The 17,725-nt window shown below is 39.2% G+C and overlaps 1 protein-coding gene across 4 annotated transcripts in view; it reads left to right on the top strand.

The window, feature by feature from the left end:
* Positions 1–17,725, top strand: part of SLCO5A1 (solute carrier organic anion transporter family member 5A1) — a 154,735-nt gene that overhangs the window by 77,411 nt on the left and 59,599 nt on the right. For 3 of the 4 annotated variants that reach the window (XM_005563500.5, XM_045398363.3, XM_065519338.2), the window contains one exon: positions 14,247–14,411. The exons of the other annotated variant lie outside the window; for it this stretch is intronic. In XM_005563500.5, coding sequence (XP_005563557.3) covers positions 14,247–14,411 — 165 coding nt within the window. The remainder of the gene's footprint in view (positions 1–14,246; positions 14,412–17,725) is intronic. 4 annotated transcript variants of the gene reach the window in all.

Below are 17,725 nucleotides of genomic sequence, written 5' to 3'. Positions count from 1 at the left end.
GGGATCTGCCTGCCTCAGCCTCCCAAAGTGCTGGGATTACAAGTGTGAGCCACCACACTTGGATTTTTGGTCTTTATTTTGTATTTCAAATTTGGATACCAATATTAGTACCTTCAAAGAGGAGGTAGAAGTTGGTAACTTATAATTCCTTAAACAGAAAATTATTGGCCAGGTGCAGTGGCTCATGCCTGTAATCCCAGCACTTTGGGAGGCTGAGGTGGATCAACTGAGGTTGGGAGTTTGAGACCAGCCTGGCCAACATGGCAAAACCCAGTCTCTACTAAAAATACAAAAATTAGATGGGTGTTGTGGTGAGCACCTGTAATCCCAGCTACTTGGGAGGCTGAAACAGGAGATTTGCTTGAACCCGGGAAGTGGAGGTTGCAGTGAGCCAAGATTGTGCCACTGCACTCCAGCCTGTGCAACAGAGGTGAGACTGCATCTTAAAAAAAAAAAGGAAAATAAAATTATTTGAGCCATACAGAATGGTGCCCTTTTGGGAAGTAGTTCTACTGCAGAGAATGTTAGAAGAAAATATAAGTCCACCTCCACATTTTAATGACAGACATTGAGAAAAATCTGACTCAGTGTTTTCATACTCTTATTATAAATTATGCAGGAATAATGCTGATTTAAGACACCACAAAGGGGAAAGTAGAATTCTCAGTGTATCTGCATTACATTCCACAAAGAGATTAGCATTGATTCCATCAAAAATCTTACCAATAAAAATAAACACTTAAAATATTTAAGTGAATCCATTTTCCTGAGGTTTGAGGTCCAGCATTTTAAAGCATTCCAAATTTAACTGGGCAGCTTTCTATCTAAAAAACTTTTGGTGGCAGTTAATCATAAGAAGGATTTTACTTTCTATGTCCACTTTTTAATCTTTGAAGCTTAATTGCTTAGTATTATTAATCAAGCATAAAATTTAACAGATTTTTTCTCTGCTAGAGTTTTGTCTGTTAGAGTGCAATATATTTAAAATCCTAACTAAATAAAATAGTTGCCCTGAGGTGATAAACTGATTTAAAGAGGCCACTGAAAGTTAGAGAATTTTGCTCATGGAAGGATAATGCTGGTATCATTGAATTCACTGAGTGTTCACTCTATAGAAGGTGTTGTACTCCATGCTTTTGTTATAAAGTTGAGTGAGCCATGGTTTACCCTCCAAGAGCTTAGAGTCCACTGAGGGAGCCAGGACAAATACAGATGGAAATGTATTAAAGACCATAAAAAGAGAACAGGTGCAATGGTGTGGAGGTTCAAGGCTGCAGAGGGAACATCTAGTTGAGGGATCAGGAAAAGTTATGTGGAGGAGGTGGGATTTGGGATGAACCTCGAAAGACTGGGAGGATTTCAGAAGGTGGAGGTGGGTGTCAGGTATATTCAGGCAGAGAGAGCAAAGACCAGAAACTGGGACTGTGTAGATGTATTTGAAAGCACTGAACAAGCGTTTTGTGGTTGGTGCGTTGGATATATGTGGCAGAGGCCAGGGAGATGAGGTTGGGAAGGTCAAGCAGGGCATATGGTGGAGAGCGTGAGTTCTAGTGTGAGTTCTCTGATTTCTTTTCTAATGGGGAATGGGGAGGTCTGAGCCGGTGTTTGGTAGCAGTGGAAGAGGTAGATTAGGGAGGAGGAGGAGCAGATTGTCCGGAAGGGGCACAGGTAGACAGCTGCAGACAGAGCCCGGTGGGGAGGTTTCCACTAGTAGAGAAGGAGAGCACAGCAGCCTGCTAAACTGGCCCTGCTGCTTTGACCCTTGCTGCCTTTCTACCTGTCTCCCACTCAGCAGCTAGAAATGTTAAAATGCCACTCCTTTGCTCAAAGCTCTGTGGTCTCCCAGCTCATTCACAGACAAGTCCACTCCTTTGTGACCTATGATTTAACCCCTGGTTACCTCTTCGACTCTTTCTCCTTTCAATCCCATTTGTTTATTGTGTGTTCTGCTTCAGCTGCACTGGTCTCATTGTTGGTCCTCAAACATGCCAGACACAGTCTCACTCCAGGACTTTTACACTTGCCACACATGTGCTGGGAATGTTCTCTCACGTTCCTCAGTGCGCTTCTCACATGGCCCCTTTCCAGTGAGGCGTTCCTTAGCCACCCTGTTAAAAATCGCTGACCTTTCCTCCAAGGCTTCTTCCATTCTGCCTTTGGTTTTCTCCTTAGCACCCATCACTCACCTACCGTGGATTGTACTTACTTATTTATTGCCTCCCCAATGAGAAAGTAAGCTCCTTGAAGACAGGGATTTTTTTTTTTTTTTTTGGTCCATTACATTTCTGCTGAGTTTACACCACCTAGTAAGTACATAGTAAATATTTGATGAATGAATTATTGAACGAGAGGAGGGAAGAAGGAGGTCATTTCTTTTTCTTTTTCTTTTTTTTTTTGAGACCATCTGTCTTTGTTTCACTCTGGAGTGCAGTGGCGTGATCTCTGCTTACTGCATACGCCGCCTCCCAGGCTCAAGCGATTCTCCTGCCTCAGCCTCCCGAGTAGTTGGGATTACAGGCACCTGCCACCACACCTGGCTACTTTTTGTATTTTTAGTAGAGATGGGGTTTCACCATGTTGGCCAGGCTGGTCTCGAACTCCTGACCTCAGGTGATCCACCGCCTCGGCCTCCCAAAATGTTGGGATTATAGACATGAGCCATTGCATCTGGCGAAAGAGGTCATTTCTTTAGGATGTGACAACTGGTATGGGAATAATGGAGAGAGAGGTACCAGAAGTGGTTATAGGGTTTGAACCTCAGGTAATGGGGAGAGGAGCTAGTTGAGAAAAGCAGAAGGAATAAATTCTGAACTTGAGCTGCCTAAGAACACCCAGAACCATTGTATATGGTCCTTTGCTAGGTGTTTTGGAACAAGTATAGTATGAATGTGCTCAGGTCAATTTTTGACCCAGCAAAGAGGAATCACTAAAAGCTACATGCCTGGGCCCTGTGCTCTTAGTCTTCCTGCATACATACTTCCCTTGCTAAATTGCCCTTTATTTTGTGTTTGCAGCTTTATTGAAAGTTGCTGCTTGAATTCCCCATATTTGCCATAGGATGGTTGCTCAGTGCCCTTTATATAAAACCCCTTTCCAAAGATCAATGGTTCTCGAACCTAGCCTACATCAGCATCACCACAAACTCTCCCTTAAACCCAGGTCTCTAGGCCCCAGTCCACAGTCTCTGATTCAGTAGGTCTGGAGGGGGGCCTGAGAATTAGCTTTGTTTTTTTTAACAATTACCCAGATGATACTGAAGCTGTTGGTCCAGGAACCGCACTGTGAAAATCACAGCTCTAGAACATAGTTAGGAAAAACTTTGTTTTCCAGGGAGAAAGTAGAATGTTTCTGCGTTTCTGATAATGATGATTACACAGCTTTTTGCTTTGATGGCCAGGAAAGTCAGAGTCAAATCTGAAACCCAGGAAAAGTCTTACGGCCACATTTAATTCTTTCCCCCAGTTTGGATGCTCTGCTCTATTTACGTTTTCTGTGTATTGAATTCTTTGTTTCTTTTCTGTCTAACTTTTATTTTATTGTATGTGTGATTTCTGGTGGTAAGCCACATCTTTAGATTTGAACTTGCACCTTAGGAGGTGAAAGGTAAATGGTAACAGTACAGGCAGAGAATCCCTAAAAAAGAAAGCTCTTTCTTTATACTCAGCAAAATAACTGTGGGATGACTCATCAGAGTAGCATCTCCTTAGAAAGGTATGTGAAAATACTCACAAGTGCTGATTTAAACAAGCAGAGTAGTACTGCAGCCAGGAGCCACTAATGATGTCTTTTAGGCTCTGGCAGCCATCGTTTCTACCCCCTTGTCGTAGGTAAGTGTCTTGGGCTCGATGTGCTAAGCTGCAAGGTGACTGTGGTATGCTAGTGTCATCTAGTTCCTGTCTTTTCCAGGCAAGCAGCTAATGCTATTTGCCGGTGTGTTTTGCAGGGGTGGGAGGACGTAGAGTATCTTCATGGGGCCTTAGATTGGGAAACCCATGGGGTAATTTCTTTCAAAGAAAATGAACAGGAAATGAGGGCCTGTACATCCTGTGTTGGCCATGTTGCATATGATAAGCAGTCTTGGTTTTGCTTTTACAGAAAACCCTGACTAAAAATAGTTTCATTCTTCTGGATAACAGGCATGGAAAAGTTGTATCTGCCAAATGCTCAAACACATACAGGATCATGTGAGATTCACAGGCCATAAAAGTTACTAAGGTTTTCACTGCAGGATGATCATATGTTTTCACCAACTTTTTGATCCACCAGAAGGCTTTAAAGAATACAAATGATAGGAACTACAAGATTAGAGATAAAAGAAAATTTAAATACAGTCATCCCTTGGTATTCATGGGGGACTGGTTCCAGAACTCCTTGGTGGATACCAATAACCATGATGCTTAAGTCTCTGATATAAAAATGGTGCAGTATTTGCAAATAAGCTACGTACATCCTCTGGTATACGTTAAATCATCTCTTGTTACTTATGATACCTAATGCAATATTAATGCTATGTAAATAGTTGTTACATGGTATTGATTAGAGAATAAGGACAAGAAAAAAGTCTGTATCTGTTCAGTACAGATGCACCCATTCATTTTTTTTTTCGGAGTATTTCGATCCATGGTTGGTTGAATCCACAGATGCAGAATCCATGGATATGGAGAGGCAACTGCACTTTAAGTATTTATAAAAGAAGGGAGTTTCAAGAGATGTTAAAGGCTATTCAATCATTTGTACCCATAGGATTTTAATGTATAGAGATGTCTGAGTGATGACATGACGAGGTTAATACCACTGATAGAATAAATTACTTACACTTCCTAAGAGAAGGGGGCAGGCCCTGCCATGCAGGACCACAGGGGGAGCATCAGGTTGGTCAGGAGGCAGAATCGGAGTGAGGCCAGAGTCTGGGCCACAACCTTTATTGGGGTTTCCTTGGGAAAGAGCTTAGGATTGGCTAGTTTGAATAATGTCCATAGGCTCTGGGCTATAAGGATGGCCTCCAGTTGTCTGGTACCTGACCCTGGGCAATTTAGGACATGTGAAGTGTGTGAGAGTTAGATAAGGAGGTTGTTGGGGCCACCACCTTGGGATTCGTTGGTTTGTTTATGAAAGGTATGCTCCCAGTGGTGGCTGAGCCCAGTGCTATCTCTAAGAAATGGCTGTAGTCCTGGGAGGGCAATCTGTCCCTGGCCAGCAAGCCTTTTAAGAAGTCAAAGCATTATAAAATATATAAATTTACAAACATGATTAACAGAGAAACTTATGTGTTCTAGCTGGAGTATCCGCTCACTGGCCTCCTTCAGCTATAATTATCATGTGGTGTTCCCTCTTTCTTTATTACACCACTTTTCCTCCTCCCAGCTGAGGAGGCCTTTCCTATGCCCTCAAGGCAAAGGCCTTGGTACTGCTCATGTTCTTTGCAAAGCACCCTGTATTTTGGCAGTATCACATTATTTTAAAATTTATCAATAAAAATCCCCATCTTTTATATAACAATGACCTTCCACTCTGGTTGCTGTCATCTTCATTCTTGGTCTCTGTGCCCAATGTGAATTTTATGCCTTGTTTGACGTTAGTCCCTTTAAGCTGCCTTTATCTGCCTGTTTGATCACTCTTCTCTCAAAATGTACTTTTATATAAGAAATGAGTGTTATTTAAGACTTTTAGGAAAGGACTAGATGGGTTTCCAAATGGAACACAATAATTTAATTATTGAGATAAATGGCTGGCAATATCTATCCTAAGGAAATTTCTCTTTTTTTGTTTTTCTTTCTCACAAATATGTTTATTGGACAATTACTACAGGACTAAGAACTCAGGACTCATACATGGAAAGTTACAGAACTTGCCCTCAAAGGGAGGCAGAAAGGAAAGTAGACACAATATTAATATATTAAGTCCTAAAATGGAGGTATGCACATTCTAAGGAGGTGGAAGGAAGAGGAGGAAGGAATCCATATTGGCTGCCTGAGTCAGGGAGGACTTTCAGGGATGACACATTTCTGCATCCTTTTAAAATTGCACCTTTTAAAACAAGATCCTAAAAGTAATACACGTTCATGACAGAAAATTTAGAGAATAAAATAAAAGTGAAGTCCAATCCCATTTCTGAAAATAAAATGCTTAACTTTTTCAATAGTAAGAAAGTATTTATATTTTGAAACTAGATAGATGTGGTGGTTGCACAACATTGTGACTGTACTAAATTCCACTAACATTTTCACTTTAAAGTAGTTAATTTTATATTCTGTGAATTTTGGCACAATAAATTATTTTTTTTAAAAGGGTATGTATTTTAGTTGAATTTAAACATAAGGAAAATAAACTGCCTGGGCTACTAAATTTTAGATGAATGCTAGTATGTCTAGATACATCCATGTCAAAAATTATGAAAAGCATTAAGATGGGCCAGTATGTTTGTTTGGTATTTAATACTCATAATTTATACCTGGCTAGAAATGTACATTTGGAGGTAATAAAATTTAGTCAACTGTTTCATTGTAATACTAACTTACCTATCTTGTATAATAATAAAACAAGCACTAGTCCTTATCCCACCCCCAGTTTAAATTTAAAAAAAAGATGTAAAAGGAACAAAATTAATATCTAATTTTACTTTTAGAAGGGCTCTTTAGAAGAACATAAAAGAAAAGTTGGTGTGGATGCACAATGTCAGTGGGTAAAAACAAACACACGAGCAACACATCCTGGGCATGGAATTTTCTTGCAACCAGAAAAAAAAAAAATCAGAAAATTAATGAAGGTTAAAAAATATGGTGAAACTAATTAGCCTATAGAAATTAGTATTTATAATTATGACTTTGAATCTTGAAGAAAATGTCTGATTATGCGATGCATTCTCTAGTATTACCAGTTAATACAGCAAAAATATTTAAAGCTTTGTTGCTTAAAGAGGCCATCACTCAGATATCTGAAAAATTAAGCATATCTCTTTCTCAGATATGCTGGATAAAGGACAATATTGTGTATTTTCTGTTTCTCCTGTTAGTATTTTAATTTTTATTTAATGGACATTTTAGTTTATAATCTTATCTGACACCACTAAGGATTTGTTAGCATTAAAGAACCATACTTTAAAAAGGAGCATAGCCGGGCACGGTGGCTCAAGCCTGTAATCCCAGCACTTTGGGAGGCTGAGACGGGCGGATCACAAGGTCAGGAGATCGAGACCATCCTGGCTAACACGGTGAAACCCCGTCTCTACTAAAAAATATAAAAAACTAGCCGGGCGAGGTGGCGGGCGCCTGTGGTCCCAGCTACTCCGGAGGCTGAGGCAGGAGAATGGCGGGAACCCGGGAGGCGGAGCTTGCAGTGAGCTGAGATCCGGCCACTGCACTCCAGCCTGGGCGACAGAGCCAGACTCAGTCTCAAAAAAAAAAAAAAAAAAAAAAAGGAGCATAATTTTTAATTTTTTATTTTCAGTGAGTTCACCACTGTGAACCACCTTTCATCTTACGTTTTCTTAACTCTTAACCCGCTCCCCAGGAGGAAATTATGCCTCTTTGGAATGGACTTCATTTTCTCACAAGTATATGGCTATTGTTTTAGTACAAATTATTGGAATGATATAATAAAGAATATTAATAAATACATTCCAAGTATATTTTTTGAGTGCCTCCTATAGGCCAGATGAATGCTGGGAGCTGAAGATGTACAGATACCCCAAGGTCCTGCAGTCAGAGCTTTTATAGTCTCCTGAAAGGAACAGACAGGCAAACACGTGCAGAACCTAAGAATTGATGACTAGAGCTATGGACCAAGTACATGAGAGCACAGAGAGGGAGCCCCCTAGACTGTCTAGAGAAGCTGTAAATGCTTCCAGTAGGGGCAGACGCCAATCCTGAAACTTGATGGATGAGTTTGACATTTGCCAAGGAGACCGGTGGGAAATCCACAAATAGTACAGAAATGAAGAAGACTATGCCATGGATGAAACTTGGGGCAGGGCAGTCATAGGACTACAGAGTGGAAGGGCAGGCAGCAGCCCGCTCTCACAGGCCTGGCATACTCAGTGGTGTTCATGGTAACTGGGTCTTCCTCTTTTGCTTGGTCAATCCCTTTGTTGGCGTACGTTTTTCAAATATGTCATTAAAACAAAGTTTGTTTCAGTAATCTAACACAACAGCAAAAAGACATGGTACAGATCCTTTCAGGTTGTAAAAAGCAGAAGCCAGTTCAAGCCACCTGAGATACCGGGGTCCTGGTGCAAGACTCCAGGGGAGAGCAGAAGCCCCAGCGGCTGGGCCCCTGGCAGACAGGGATATGCCCATTGCCATTGAGCCCCACAGTCACTCTGCAGACTCCACTGTGGCTCCAGGGTCAGTTTTCCTTACTTTTGTCTCTCACTCAATCTTCATACTCTCTGCCTACTTATCCCTTTATAGTCTCTAATGCAAACACTCTAAGGAAAACAAAGTCAAGGGATTTTTGGCCAGTCTTTGCTCACAGAGTGTGCCTTAGGCCTCTGGTGCTGTTGGGTTGCCTGTAGGTAGCACCTCTGAGTCCAGCCTCCTTCCCTGGTCCAATCAACTCATTTGGGGCTATCAGGTCCTATGGTAAAAACCTTGCAGCTTCTGTATAAGGAGCCACAGAAGAGGGGTCTTTCAGTGTGACAGGGACTTGCAGAGCCCTCTCCAGCCTGGGATATATTTCTCATCAAACTAAATAAACTCCCAGGAATTTCGTCTCCCTGCCCGCTTGAAAAGATGACTGCACCTTTCAGGTTCGCTGAAGTTGGTGCTCATTTAAGCTTTGCTCATCCAAATAAAGGCCTTTTATAGTACCAGTTACTCGGGAGGCTGATGCGGGAGGATTGCTTGAGCCCTGAGTTTGAGGCTGCAGTGAGCTATGATCACTTCATTGCATCCTGGCCTGGGCAAAAGAGGGAGACCTTATCTAAAACAAACAAACAAACAAACAAACAAACAAACAAAAAAATGAAGACCTTCATCTAACACAAACTTTAAATTGTGACTTATTTTATGAATGAGCATAAAATATTCACACATGCTGGAACACGTTTGGCTAATGGTCAAAAAATTAGAAACATATCAATACCTTCTGCCTTATATCATGCTGTGATCAATGGGGTTTGAAGAATAAATTACGGCCTCTGCCCTCATGATACTGATCCAGTCGCTCCTAAACACCATCCCTTATCAGCTTCCATAAGAATCCAGTCACAGCCAGGCACGGTGGCTCACACCTGTAATCCCAGCACTTTGGGAGGCCGAGGAGGGCAGATCACGAGGTCAGGAAATCAACACCATCCTAACATGGTGAAACTCCGTCTCTACTAAAAATACAAAACATTAGCCGTGGAGGCACTTGCCTGTAATCCCAGCTACTCGGGAGGCTGAGGCAGGAGAATCGCTTGAACCCTAGGGGCAGAGGTTGCAGTCAGCTGAGATCATGCCACTGCACTCCAGCCTGGGCAACAGAGCGAGACTCCAACTCAAAAAAAAAAAAAAAAAAAAAAAAAAGAATCCACACCACCCATCTCAGATTTTCTGAATTTTGACCAAAGGCTTTGGAGGCCACTGGGTGCACCAGATTTATTGCAGCACAGCTCTGTTGTGATTGGAGTGCAATTTAACACCAGGTCCGCATGCACAGGATGATGGGGCTGCCTACACTGTCGTCACTGTGCACCTGAAGGAGCAAATGATCTGCCAATGCTATTAACACTACTTTTCAAAGTGATTTCAGAGTATAGAGCACCTTAAATTATAACCTCTTGAATTTTGGTGCTTTGTGTGGAATTTTATTCCTACTTTACTACCGCTTAAGGTATTTCCTGGTTTTAGTGCCAGCTTGAATTTGTAAGATTTCCTAGCATTAAATGATCAAAAAATGATAATCACTATCATTATTTCATCATCTCTCCTTCATCATGCTTTTTACTGCATCTTTGGTTTTACAATGACACAGTTATAAATGACACCAAGAAACTGATCTAAAATACATTCTGTTGCATAAAAATTAAGTATTTGTTTGCAAATTTAGGAAGGTTTAACAACTTTTTTGCTATCTTGGTCTTCTAAATTTTATGTTTTTGAAATAATTTTGAATTTTCATGAAAGCTATAGAAATAGCACAGGGCACCAGTGTACCTACATCCTGATTCTCCAATTGTTAACATTTCTGAAAAATTGAGGGTATGGTACTCTACTGTCCCTAATACTTCAGTGTATGTTTCCCAAGTACAAGAACACTCTCCTATGTAACCACAGGCAGCCGTAAGAATCAGGAAATCCACATGGACCTGGTGCTACCATCCAAACCACAGGCCCCAGTCAGATTTTGCTGATTATCCCAATAATGTCCATCATGTCCAAGATTCAATCCAGGATCACATGCGTTTAGTTTTTGTGCCCTTTAGTCTCCTTCAACCTGAAACAGTCACTCAACCTTTTTTGTTTCTCATGACCTTGACCTTTTAAAAAAGGTACAAGCAAGTCACTTTGTATATCCATTAACTTTGAATATCCTTCAATTTGGATTTGGTGATATTTCCTGATTTATGCGTGTTACACCACTGGAATGATGCTATGCTCAGTACATAGGAGCAGAGACACATGGTGTTAGTTTGCCCTATCACCAGTTAGGCTAACTTTTATCACTGGGATAAGATAGTACTTATCAGGTTCCTTCATTCTAAAGTTAATAAGTATAATGTAATTATTAATCAATGAGTAATTAAAAAGTACTTTGTGGGGAAATATTTTGAGGCTATGTAAATCCAGTTGACACCCATTATTTGTGGCAGCTATGTTCTATAAAGCCACCGTGAACACTGGATTAGCCTGGACTGAACTTCGCTCTTATGGGAGGTACAGGGTTGGGTTCCTATTACAACATAATCCTCAACCAATCAGTCGATACATGACCTTGCTTCATGTATCTTTCTGTCTAAAGACTCCTTATTTAATATATAGGGTTGATTCATTATCACTGAACTTATTGTCAATTGCACTGTAACTCATGCCTGAAAGAAGCTTATCTAACGTAAGTATTTTCTCCGTAAGGCACATCATGGTCTTTTGCACTTTAGGAACCCTAGACAGCACTGCGGCACAGGGGATTTTAAGCAATGAGATCACCAACAAACAGTACAAAAATGCAAAACATGTGAGACAATGTATTATGGAAAGGACATGAGTTTACAATATGACAGCAGAAACAAGAAAGCAGAGTGTCACCTTGTTCCACCTCAGCTGGGAATGTGTGCCTTGGACGACTCAAATTTTTCTCTGGTCTGCACGTGACTGTGAAAGTGCTGCAAGTGTTAATTTTTGGGGTTACAAATAAATTTTAGCAAATAGGTGTCTTTGCAAATATGGAATCTGTGAATAATAAACACCGAATATATTTCATTCCTATTAGACTTTTGCTTACTGGTTTAGCATCTACAGAGGTCAAATTGTCCCAGATTGGGCCATTGAGAATCCTCCAAGCTGTCTTCTGTGTCCTTCTGACATGTCCTCATCATTCCATGAGCACATTTTTTTTTTTTTTTTTTTTTGAGACGGAGTCTCGCTCTGTCGCCCAGGCTGGAATGCAGTGGCGCGATCTCGACTCACTGCAAGCTCCGCCTCCTGGGTTCACGCCATTCTCCTGCCTCAGCCTCCTGAGTAGCTGGGACTACAGGCGCCCGCCAACACTCCCAGCTAATTTTTTGCATTTTTAGTAGAGACGGGGTTTCACCGTGTTAGCCAGGATGGTCTGGGAAGATGGTTTTTAGAAACCAAGATTTGGGTGCCAGGTGGATGCATTCCTACCAGGGTGTCATTACTTCTAAGCCTTGTGAGCAGACAGAGAAGGACCTATATTTATACCCACATACAAACACACACACGGTCTATCATCCATGTGTCTATCTTCATCTAATCTATTTATCTATCTGCCTATCTGAACCGTGAGTTCATACCAGTACCTCCTTCCAATCTGATGTAGAATGATCCCCCTTTCCATATTTGTAACTCTCTTCTTTGGCGGTTAGAAAACTGATTTCCATTATTTTCAGTGCATTTATAACTTGCTAAGTCTCCTTCGATGTAAAAAAATCAACCAGTCCCACCAACTAAAGGTACAACCGTGGATACTGTGCTCCCACCCCAACTCCTGGAGGGCTGTAGGCTGAAAGCTCAGCTCCAGTAAAGGAGATTGAGAAAGGTAGAAGAAAGAAGAGAGGAACTTAGAGGCGTTGAAGGTCTGAACTTTTGCTAATTCTTCTTAGATAACAGCAGACGTTTTTAATAAAAGAAGAGAGAACCATCATGCATGTTTTTAGTTACACTTGAAATGAGAAGGCTATTTTATCGTGCCAAATGGCTATAGAAGAAAAACCCATTCGATATAACTAGTATTTCTTAAAATAGTCATGTGATAGTGTGTTAGTTTCTTATGTTAAAAATTTATTTTATATTTTTCCCAGATTTTTAGAGCCAACACATTGGCTTTTAATATACTGCTAAAGTTAATTTGAATCTTAAATGTTGATAGGTAATCTTAACTTTCTAAGTTCTAAATTTTGGATATGACGTTTTAATTTACAGTGTTTACAAGAGGCTGTAGGATGACTTTATGAAGCACTTTGATGATGTTTTTTCTCTGGTGTGTTTATCCATGTGAAAAAATGAAGCATGCATCTTAAGTTTTTTAATTGTTAATTTAAACTTTAAAAATTAAATTAAAATATAGTACATTAAATTTAGTCTAAATTTTAAAATGATGATAGTGAGCAGTCTTAACTTTCTACGTTTCAAATTCTGGTGAATAGGAAGCTATGAATTATAGCTTTAATAAAAGTTCTTGGCTAATTTTAATGAAATGACTCATTATGTTGAAAGAAATAACTGTTCTGAGGTGACTGTATTGCCAAAAATAATGCACCTTACCTTTTCTATGAAGATACGTAAAGATTACACAAATGTACATTAATTCACATTCTAGCCATGTAAAAATACAAAAGTATATACACAATAATCTCCTTTTTTTCCTATTTCCCAATCTTAGTCCCATTCAGAGAACATAAACCCTTAATAATCTGGTGTTATATATTTTTCCCAGATGTTTTAGAATCAACACATTGGCTTTTAATATACTGCTAAACTTAATTTGAATCTTTAACTGTTGATAGGTAATCTTAACTTTCTAAGTTCTAAATTTTGGATATGACATTTTAATTTACAGTGTTTACAAGAGGCTGTAGGATGAGTATGATTGAAAAGTATGTATTTGATCATATAAAATACATTGTTTTAATTTGTTTGATTTTTAATTAAATAGAATTACACACATATATGTACATCTATTTTTGCAGCTTGCTTTACAAATTAATACAAATATTTCTTGGAGTTCTTTCATGCCGGTACATACAGCTCTATTTCATTTTTAACCACTGTCTGGTTTTCCATTATATGGCTGTGCCATCTTTTATTTAAACATTTCCCATTGATGGAAATGTAGATTCCCCCCTCCTACATTTTTGGTATTATAAACTATGCTCCAGTGAAAATACTTGCACATATATCTTGAAAAATATAGATGGCAGGTTCTGTGAAATAAATGCCTAGACTTAAGGGTGAGGCTTTCCTTTCTTGGAGGCAGCTCAGCAGATGCTAAGCCCCCACCTTTTGGCTCTCCTTTCCCTTTGGAGATCTTTGTTCCCCAATTCCAGTACCTCAGAGTGTCTGACCTCATGGCCTCATTCTTTTAGCTTTTTAAACTGTGACTATTTCCTGTTTCATAATGAGGCTTGACAATCAGAAGTACAACATCATGTAGATGCCCACAGAAGCGGAATAGCTACATCATAATGTTAGTTGGGAAAAGTGGAAATTGAAATTGAAGGCTGCATTGCAGGCACTTTACACGTCTAGTGGACTTTGAGGCCTTAACAATAAATAACATTGTTTTAATCAATGAAGAAATGAAAATAATTCTAACAGTTTTTGAAATAGGAACTATCAGTTGTATGGGTATGCTTTTAGGTACTTTACTTAATTTCCATATCCTGGTTGAAAGTAAAACACAAAACAAAACAAAATCTATTTAGAGAGAATGGTTTCTAATCATCATCGGATCTTTCTATTTTTTTGTTCTTTGGTGGCAAATGTTGCTGAATGGCTATTTCCGGTTCATTTCAAAAACAATTCAGTTTTATTTTGTTTTCCATCCATTGTTTATAACATTCATTTGTCATTTTTGTCATTTTGTAGACCTACCAAGAGCAGCTGTCAGGATCTTAAGCAACATGACATTCCTTTTTGTGAGTTTGTCATACACAGCTGAGAGTGCCATTGTAACTGCTTTCATTACCTTCATTCCCAAGTTCATCGAGTCACAGTTTGGTATCCCAGCCTCCAATGCCAGCATCTACACTGGTAAGGCACTGCCGCTAGGGCTGCTTGAAAACATGATCATTTTGACCATGAAATGGAATGGGTGAAGAGAAAGTTCAATCTAACATTGAAGTGTTAAACTAGTTCATTAACAGCTACCTTTCCCCCCAGATTTTAGAAGGAGGAAATCCTGGAAAGTGTTCTCTTTGATTCAGATTGTATTACCATGTGACACATTTCCCAACTGTGTTTTGGGAAGGGAGAGAATTTTGCATATTTATATTTACATGGTTCTCAGTTTAAAGAAATGAAATAGGCAATGACATTCAAATTTAAATCTAAATAGATCTTTTTATGGGTTGGCATGGGTCTTAAAGTGTTAAAAAAATTGATAACCTGAAATATAGAGCTGTTTCATGGTAGCAGGATTTCCCCTTCAGAAATGTGAACAGATTTTATTTGAATTACTGGAGATGTGTGAAGTTAAAAAGGAAATGTATGAATTTTATTTTAGATATTTGATGTCTGGGCAAACTGATTTTTAGGAGACTTTGATGCATATACCCATAGTACTTAGTGTTCAAATCTTCTTTCATAATAAATTGGATGCTTAGAAATGTGGAAACATTAATTCTCAGATATTGGAGAAATTTTCAGTATATTATGTAATATTCTAGATATTTTCTTAGTGGTATCAAAGATGGCTGACCATATCTTCCTAAAGTCTTAATTTATTTAATAAGGTATATTTCAACAGTTGAAGTATATTTAAATAGTGTAGAATTATGATAACTTTTCAGGTCACTTACACTCTTACGAGAATTAGTTCTCCAGTTCCACATTCAAATCCAGTAAACTTGAATTATCTGAAAATGAACAGGCATCACTGTAGAAAGAGAAATTGATTTGAAATATTTGGGTAATCACTTTGTTCTCTGCTTTATCTTACATGTATAAAGACATACAACATTGGGTTGTGGGTCTAGGATAGCACATGTTTTATAAAGAACATACTGCTGTGGACTATTGTAATTGTGACTTAAAATATGCTTTTCTCGATCTTGGTTGCAAAAATATGTTTTCCTATGTTAAGGTAAAATTTCCAGATTATTTTATAGTTTAGTTGTGAGAAAATCTAAACCTTCCATTTGTAGTTTAACTCTTCCACTAACCCTTTGTTGAGCAATGATTTTTGGACAGGGAAAGCAAAAATTGTCTTGTAGTCGGATTCAAAGCCACACAGCTGTTAATTGTAGTCTCCAGCATTTCCCAAACTAAGTTTCAATATTCAAAGGTGTTACTGGGAAGACAGTTCATAATAAAATAAATTTGGAACTTGCTGAGTTCAACAAAGTATCATAGGATTCTTTACTGCAGGCCCTTTCATTTCCTTTAATATGCCGATATGCATTGTAAAACTCCCAGAAGATGACTCAGACTACAGCCTTTTCCAAAGTCATTTGACCATGAAACCCGATGTTTTTAGAGGCATCTTTTTCATAAACACAGTTCCCCAGGATACACATAGGGCACATAGGGAAGCCATACTGTGTGCCCCGGTTCCAGACAGACTAGGGAGCAGAGCTGCCTAGATCATCCCATTTCTCTGCAGATGCACCATTTTCACCCCCAGGGTTAGTGGGAGAGTAGTGCAGTGCTGAGCTGGGCAGGCACTAATGCACCTTGAATGCATAGTGGCTAAAGTCATCTCTTAGTGACTGGTGGAGGCCGAGGCTAGACAGACAACTTGTGGAAAAACAGAATAAAGGGTTCAGTTGGAGCTGGGGTGTCGGCTGCAGACTTCCACAGTGGTATGGTTGAGGCAGTGGCCACTAAATGGGTCCCACTTGGCCAGGGAAGTGCAGAATTGAATAAGGCTAACTCACAGTGTTCATCCCATGGTCCAACGTCAGAATGAAAGAAGCAATATCTCAAAAATGCCACTTCCATTCTGATTTTGTCATCAGCAACTTTTGTTTGTTTATTTATTTTGATCATAGTCAATGCAGTTTATACAATGTTTGCTATTCTACTTGTTCTGATAAAAAGCTTTTTATTTCCAGGTCGCATATTTTTTTTCTTTATAGATAGGCAACAAATAATAATAGTCAAGAGATATTAAGATTGATTAAGAGTAGAGGGGCCTGTTAAATTGCAGTAAGATTAAACAGAGGTAATTCTTTTTAAAACTCCTCTTGGTTTTTTTCTTCTTCTCTTTTTAAATTTTAAGTTCTGGGGTACATGTGCAGTATGTGCAGGTTTGTTACATAGGTAAATGTGTGCCATGGTGGTTTGCTGCACCTATTAACCCGTCATCTAGGTATTAAGCCCAGCATGCATTAGCTATTTTCCCTGATGCTCTCCTTCTTCCCTCAATCCCACAACAGACCCCAGTGTGTGTTGTTCCCCTCCCTCTATCTATGTGTTCTCATCATTCAGCTCCTACTTATAAGTGAGAACATGTGGTGTTTGGTTTTCTGTTCCTGTGTTAGTTTGCTGAGGATAATGGCTTCAAGTTCCATCCATGTCACTGCACAGGACATGATCTTGTTCCATTGTATGACTGCATAGAATTCCACGGTGTATGTGCACCACATTTTCTTTATCCAGTCTATCATTGATGGGCGTTTGAGTTGATTCCTTGTCTGTAAATAGTGCTGCAATGAACATACGTGTGCACGTATCTTTATAATATAATTATTTATATTCCTTTGGGTATATCCCCAGTAATGAGATTGCTGGGCCAAATGGTGTTTTTAGTTCTAGGTCTTTGAGGAATCGCCATACTGCCTTCCACAATGGCTGAACTAATTTACAGTTGCACCAACAGTGTAAAAGCATTCCTATTTCTCTACAGCCTTGGCAGCATCTGTTGTTTCTTGACTTTTTAATAATTGCCGTCCTGACTGGTCATGAGATGGCATCTCACTGTGATTTTGATTTGCATTTCTCTAATAATCAGTCATTTTGAGCTTTTTTCATGTTTCTTGGCTGCATGTATATCTTCTTTTGAGAAGTGTCTGTTCATGTTCTTTGCCCACTTTTCAATGGGGTTGTTTGTTGTCGTCTTGTAAATTTGTTAAAACTCCTCTTGGTTTTTTGAATTGTTATCAGTTTATTCATTCTTACTCTCTGGGCATAGATTTCATTTTTAAAAGAAATTTAAAAATTTGAGCTCTTTTGTTCTGTGAATCCCTTTTTTTAATGCATGTAGACTGACATGGGGAATTAAGAAATATATCTGAAAAAGAATTTATCATCTGACAAAGTTTTTGAGTTAAAATTCTCTTTTCACTTAAAAAATTATTTAGGTAAATACCCTGACCTTCATTGCAATTTGTTTGCGTTGTGTTATG

Source organism: Macaca fascicularis, chromosome 8 (genome assembly GCF_037993035.2).
Source record: "Macaca fascicularis isolate 582-1 chromosome 8, T2T-MFA8v1.1".
Lineage (NCBI taxonomy): Eukaryota > Metazoa > Chordata > Mammalia > Primates > Cercopithecidae > Macaca > Macaca fascicularis.
Note: the sequence above shows the minus strand (reverse complement) of the source record. Positions and strands in the feature narration are given on the sequence as shown.